This window comes from Carassius auratus, chromosome 3 (genome assembly GCF_003368295.1).
Source record: "Carassius auratus strain Wakin chromosome 3, ASM336829v1, whole genome shotgun sequence".
Lineage (NCBI taxonomy): Eukaryota > Metazoa > Chordata > Actinopteri > Cypriniformes > Cyprinidae > Carassius > Carassius auratus.
This window is the reverse complement of record NC_039245.1, coordinates 24343836-24351212: the sequence shown is the minus strand read 5'-3', so window position 1 is coordinate 24351212 and position 7377 is coordinate 24343836. Positions and strand designations below refer to the sequence as shown.

The following is a 7377-nucleotide window of genomic DNA, read 5'->3' as shown; positions in this document are numbered from 1 at the left end:
GAAGGTTTTAACAGATCGTGATTTTATTTTCATGATCCCAGACTCCTCATGAACGAGACGGCAGCTCAAGCCTCGCCGTCAGTGTTTGTTAACTGGAATGATAAATATGATTCTGTTGGATTTAGATTAAAGATATGAGCAAAACTACACTATAAGAAAAAAAAAATCTAATTTTCTTATAAGCTTATGGGTATTATCTCTAAGCCTAAACGGAAAAGCAATACTATCCATATTTCAAAATACCAGTGAAAAATCAATGTTGAAAAATCATTTTAAAAAAGTACATTGGGCCATGTTTTTACAGCATTTTAGATATGGGTTTAAAGTAGAATAACTTCTCTAAAGACAAGACATATGTAGCACAGAAGTCTTCATTAAAGGTTTCTGAATGATTCAGCCTCGCAGTTCAGGATGAAAGATGTCAGAGGATGTTCAGAAAAACATTTAACATTTTTAGTATTAGTATTGTGTATTTATTGCGAAAAAAAAAATGTATTATTTTTTAACACTTAAATAATGAGGTATTAATTTCTTTGATTAATTGAAAGGTCAATCGTTGAGCCTAGTTTCACAGAAACCACCCATCCGTCTTACCCTCCAATCATCGTTGCCCTGGACCTTTCTTTCTCTTCCAGGATCACAGTTACACTTTGTATCAAAAATCTACCATTGTATCTCATTGCTCTCATTGTCTTTTCACAAAATACAACTTTTAACAATAAAAGTCTTATTGGCTGCATTTGTGAAGCTCAATAATTTTTTATTGACTATATATATATATATATATATATATATATATATATATATATATATATATATATATATATATATATATATATATATATATATATATATTCACACACGCGCATCTCAATAAATTAGAATGACATGGAAAAGGGGGGGATTGTTAACAGATGTCAGGTTAACGAGGAAAGCATGAGGCAGCAAATCAAAAAGTGTACTAGGAGTTAAAGAAGAGTTGGTGTTAAAAATCCGTCAGAAACTGTCACCTGTCACTTGTTCGGGTGTGAGAGTAACAATGCATGTGTGGGAGTAGTGCCATCCCTACAAATTTGAAAGTGCACAGGTCTATAACAGGGTTTCTCATTGCTGCCGCTCTTGCCCCCCAGCACTGCACATTTTTGACGTCTTCCTTATATAACACAAGTATTTCAGCTTATCACTCCATCAGCAAAGACTATGTGTCATGAATTGGGTGGGTCCTCCAAGAGCAGAATGTAGAAAATGCTAGTCATTTTTTATAAAGATTGAGGACAGGGGAACTGCTGCTCTACAACTGTTTAAGACTAAGTTCAAGGTTTGGCTCTCTCTAATGGTAGAACCCAGTTTGCCTCTGCTGGTAGATGCCGAAAGTGCACCATCTGGATCCCCCAAAAAACATCTCTCTTCTGTGACATTTTTTCAGATTTCAGAGGTATACATGTAATTGTGTATTTCATTCCAAGTTTTTTCCAACATAGAATGATTTTTAATGTTTTTTAACAAGTCCATATTAGGCTCATCAAGGCTGCATTTATTTTATTTAAAAAAAAAAACAGTTAAAACAGTCATATTGTGTAATATTATTAAAATGTTAAATAATGGATTTCTGTTTTAATATACATTAAAATGTATTTATAAATTTTATTCCTGTGACCTAAAGCTGATTTTTCAGCATCATTCCTCCAGTCTTCAGTGTCACATGATCTTCAGAAATCACTCTGATATACTGATTTATTATCAATGCTGAAAGCAGTTGTGCTGCATAATATTGTTTTAGAACCTGTTTTTATTTTATTTTATTAGTTTATGAATTTATAACATATTTTTTCCCCCTATTTTAATCAAAGATATGTCATAAAAGAAACATGTAGCCTATAGGTTTAAAAATGGAAAGTGAAGATGTCTGACATGTACTTCTAATTCATAGAAATACTGAAAGATATCCTTAATTACATTAAGTATTAAATAAAAAAAATAACAGCATGCCACTTGGTGCCTTCTGTGTCAATTCTGGCGGGGCATCTTACCCCAAAGGTCTAATTTTATATTTTTACTTCAAAATATCAACTATATATTTATACTCTACAAATGGAAAAACATGAATCTATCATTCAAAAATAGAGACACAAAAAAAAATTTTGGTACTCAAAAAAATCTTTGATATTCAAAAATCTTTGATATTCAATTCAACATAATAAAATGTCATAGATCACTACTGTTTCCACTGACTACATCTCACAGATGTTGATATTCAGCTGCGCGTGCTCTTGTACAGCCATCAGACGCTAGCCAAAAGTTTTAACAGTGGTGTTTTGCTGACACCTATGGACAAAGTATTGATCAACATGAAAGTCGAGATATTTTCAACTACAATGGCCATTTCTTAAGGAAATAAATGAATGAATGAATAAAGCAAAATATTTTCTTTATTCAAATGATCCAGAAATCGAGACGAAAATACTACAGGCTACTTAAACTTTAGCTTTATATAGGCGAAGTTTAAAATAGCTTGCGTTGTTGACATCATTTGTTTTATACCAACATGATTTTCTTTAAAAGCTGTAAGCTGAACAGGTTTGTCTGCTGTTGAACAGAATAAGACATAACATAAAGCACAACAAGTAAGCAGTGGCTACAAGCCTGCACCTGTAATGTGGCATTTCTTTAAGAACTCTATTTAAAATACCTTTGTCTCGATATTATACAGATGCAAAGTTTTTCTAAAAGCTATTTCCATAGTATATTTGACAAACGTGTTTGAGGTAGGTTGACATATTGGGAACCAGCTGTCTATTGACGCTGATTTAAGAAGAATAGCTGTCTTTTATAGACTAGATACAGGCCTATGTGAAATATTTAGTAGCCTATATTTAAGTCCTCTTCCACAGCCCAAAACTTTTGTCACAAGATGACGCTGTTTATTTAGTCTAAGGCTGCAGACATGCCACCAGTGCACGTGCTCAAACACCGACACGTGCAGCCTTTTCAGTTTGAGTCTACAGTCGACTCATTTATTCATACCATCTGCACAAGACAACATCTCTATGAGGACAAGCATGAGCAACTTGACCTCAAGATAGTAAGCTGTTTTGAACACAAGAACAAAAGACTAAAGACAATCAATTCACTGTGAACTGGTAGCCATCTATTAGTTCTGGAATCAGAAATAGAGCCTAAGTTAAATGAATCCGCGAATCTAACAGACTTTGTCAGCAGGTTTTAGTTTTTGTAAAGATGTGTTTTCAATGTTTAAGACAGCAAGGTCTCTCTCGACACCCAATTATGCTACATTTATCTATAGACCCTACAAAGTCCCTGTCGATGGTGCACCCCCTGAATAAAGACGGAAAGACAAATATTTTAATAGGATCTAAAAAAAAAAAAAAAAAAAAAAAAACGTATAGCAGATATCTACTGTAATTAAATCTCATTTTATAATATATAACCTAGGCCTACTTAAAATTATAACGTGGTGACCGTTATACCTGAATTTAAGACAAAAATGTAAGCTACTGAGAACTTTTGTAGCTTTATTGCGTTTACCCAATTAGATATTGCAAAAAAAAAAAAAAAGAAAGAAAGAAAAGGAGAGAGAGAGAAAATAACATTTTATATAGCAAGTCGCATTTGTAACCTATTGTCCTCTCCATTTGTAGAGTATGTTGTCTTTAAACATCACCCATACCACATTACAGCACATTATCTGTGGAACTGCTGCGTCGGGTTTGTATTATTATGCCCCTTTTCGCTTCCAAACCCATCCTTCATTAATTTCTGTCGTTGGGCCTGTTTCCAATCTGAGGACATGCGTGATATATTTGTGAAATCATGCCCACACACGTCATGTCCACGGGCTCCGGTATCAATAAGATTAAATGTGCAGGAAATGTAGAAATCATCAACAGAGAGCTGCTGCATTAAAACAAACACCCCACAGTCTTCAGCAGCCAAATGCAAGCGAATATGGTTCACTTTCATCTCAACGACCCGACAATTTTATGATTTTCACCATATCATTAAAGAAAACTTCTTTAGGTGCCATGGAAAATGCAAGATATTAATACGGCACTTTATGATAAATATTATAAATCTGTTTCTGGTTTTAGCCACTTTGCATCAAAGCTGAACGACATTCAGGCTATTTTATTTTTCTGAAAAAAAAAAAAAAATCTGCAAGAATTTGCAGCCATTTTACATTATTATTATTATTTTTGCTTTAATGGTCTATTATTTTTACTTTCAGTATACACTTAATTCTTTATGTTATTGTTGTTATTTAATTTCTTAACAATTACTAAAATAATGAAAACATTTATACAGCTATAAAATTATATTTCAGATCTTAATGCTGTTCAGTATTCAACAGTCATTATTATTATTATTATTTAAGAATTTGTTATTTATTAGGCTATTTAAAATATAAAACAACGCAGATACAAGTAAAAAATAATATTAAACATTAATTAATAACAATATGATGACAATACCCCAAACAATATATGCCTTTTGTGCAAAATGAATACTGTTAACTGATTTGCTAAATTTGCTGCATTTCTAAACTTGTGTCCTGATTACAATAAACTTAGTCGATTTGAAACGCTATGTGAATAGATAAATAAATGTAACTATAATCTTTTGGTGTTGTTCGATTAATTACAGTAATTATATTTATATGCTGAGATGAGAGAAGGGCTTTTATTAGTGCATGCTAATTTCACCTTTAAAAATATTTAAAGCATTAAAAAAGGAGCAGGTAGTTTGTCTTTTTAATTCCTAAAGTTATGCAACGTAATACCCTGGTGACTTGAGTGCCATGATATCAATCACGGGTCCTTCAGAGGACTGTCAGCGGGCTGAAGCTGGTAGAGTCGCCCTGTTTTCATTGGAGTAGAGCTTCTTCCTGAGAACTCCGTCATGACATCATCGTCATCCGATTCCCGAACAGCTGCAGGAAGTTAGTTGCGTTGGAGTGGACGATGGACACTGCTGCATACGCAGCTCTCCAGTCTTCCTGCGCTCGAATCCTGTGTGGCCAAATTAAATCTCGTGTTGTTAGCGCGTTCGTCTCTTTATAATCCATCTTCCAGGGTGTTCCGGGGAAACAGGGACAGCCCTTTTTAAGTGAAGGAGAGGCTAAGACTCCTGCGCGTTGCCCGTTTCGCGCCTCCAATTTGTGGATCATGACCCTGGACACTGATTTAATGGATGACCTCGTTGTGGACGTGGTTGGAGAAGGAGGCAAGGAGTCTGGAGACGAACATCTTTCGACCTCAACCCTTTCTGTATCCGACCAGGTACATAACAAGCGGGATAAGGACCGCGTCCCATCTTCCATATGTCCCTCAAGCTCGAGCAAAAGCACTTCGGTGAAGCCGCCCTATTCCTACATCGCTTTGATCACCATGGCCATCCTCCAGAGCCCGAAGAAGCGTCTCACCCTCAGCGAGATATGCGACTTCATCAGCCACCAGTTCGTGTACTATCGAGAGAAGTTTCCAGCCTGGCAGAACTCCATCCGGCACAACCTCTCCCTAAACGACTGCTTCGTGAAGATGCCACGCGAGCCCGGTAATCCCGGGAAAGGGAATTACTGGACGCTGGATCCCAATTCATCGGATATGTTTGAGAACGGGAGTTTCTTGAGGAGAAGGAAGCGATTTAAGCGGCAGCATTTCAAGTTTGGTGTGTTTAAAGATCGGGCTCTGCAGCCGAGTGGCTTTCCGAGTCTGTGCCACGGCGCGTGCGGGCTCGGCGCGTCCTGCGCTCATTTACCGGGGCTGGATATATACCCGTTTTGCTTGCATCAACCCATCGGTGTAGCACCTGTTGGGAGTATTTTACCTGCTCTGTCCACGCTTTTCTCGAGGAACTCTGTCACATCCAAGTCTTTCCCACAGTCCCAAACAATGGCCATCGAGTCGGTCACCCCGGGTCTCGCCTGCGCAATGGACCCGACCTTTCCATACGCGTCCTCAGCATTGTTCAATCCAGTGGGCTTCCCTCGGGTCGTCAATTTTCAGTACGAGTACCAGAAGCTGCAAGATGTGCACAGCCACGTGGATTTATCCACTAAACACAGACACCTGGCCAGTGTCAGTGACTAGCAGCGCGTATTTGGACACTATTTTTGTTTGTTTGTTGGTTGTTGTTTTTTTCTCAGGAACTATTTCATTTATCCCGAGGTATAACATGTGTAGAGCACCGCGTCGAATGTTTGCGAACATTTGATCGAACTTTTGAGTTTAGCTTCTATCAGGAATTAATCTAGTGACGTGTTTCTGTTTCATGCTGAAATTGTTCATTGATGCATGTTATTTTATTGGAATGATTCGATATCGAACGGATCAACTATTTAAACGACGAATTTTCTGATCGTGTTTTGACGGAAATAAAATTGACTTCATTGATTAAATGGAGAAGAAATGTCGTGATTTGTTTATGATTTGGCATGCACACTATTTCCTTTCTTAATACAACCAGAACACGGTTATAAGATTGGTGAAAAACAAACTGTTTTACTTGCAAAAATTCTCTTTAAATGTGCTGTATGTGCAGCTGTTAATTTTGCAGTTATTTTCCAGACGCATCTCACTCATTTCACAACAAGGATAAACAGTTAAATAAGCACAACCCCGCAAAAAGTGAGATCAGGGAAGATATCGATTGCTAACATTTTAAAGTAGGCCTACATTCGTTTTAATTATTCATCATAATATTTTTAATACTGTGAATTATTCGCATTAATATGAATGGAAAAACATAGGAATGATAACTTTTTAATCATATTTCCTGATTTTATCATTTTTATCATAACTCCTGATTGTATGACCATTTTTATATGTATAGGCATAAATCTAAATAAAACGTGTGTGTAGCTGTATATAAGTCAGAAATAAATCAGGCCATAGAAAGTTACAATAATGTCCCACATATTAAAAATGTGAGGGCAAAAATGTGCTTTCCTAAGTTCGATATATCTATTATAACATTTGATAAAAAAATCTAATCTAGGCCTTAATTGATAGTATTAATTATAGGAGGGGTTTTAAATTTTATCTTGTGAATTTTATGTAATTTTATAACAGCCATGATCATGCTTATTAATATTCAGAATTTATTGAACTGATTCAATTATACATGAATTGATGTTATGTGTTTTACATGGCTAAAATAATGCCTTGATAAACTTAAAAAGTCGTGTATCATTTACAGGAGGACATTTATATCGTCACTTAAAGTTTTTGCATAGATCTAAATTGGCTGTTAGTTTATATCCACATCATAAATAATCTGAAAAACTCGAAGTATAACACGTGTCTCGTGTCGGTTTATTTATTTAAGCTTGTTAAGCGGAAATAATCAACCCGATCAGTC

General features: G+C 35.7%; 1 protein-coding gene across 1 annotated transcript; it reads left to right on the top strand.

Moving 5' to 3' along the window:
* The first annotated feature begins 4684 nt into the window (after nt 1–4684).
* LOC113051911 (forkhead box protein D1-like) lies at nt 4685–6544 on the top strand. Its single transcript, XM_026216089.1, has one exon. It carries the CDS (start codon nt 5184–5186, stop codon nt 6105–6107), a length of 924 nt encoding a protein of 307 aa, XP_026071874.1. The 5' UTR covers nt 4685–5183; the 3' UTR covers nt 6108–6544.
* Nucleotides 6545–7377: the final 833 nt, after the last annotated feature.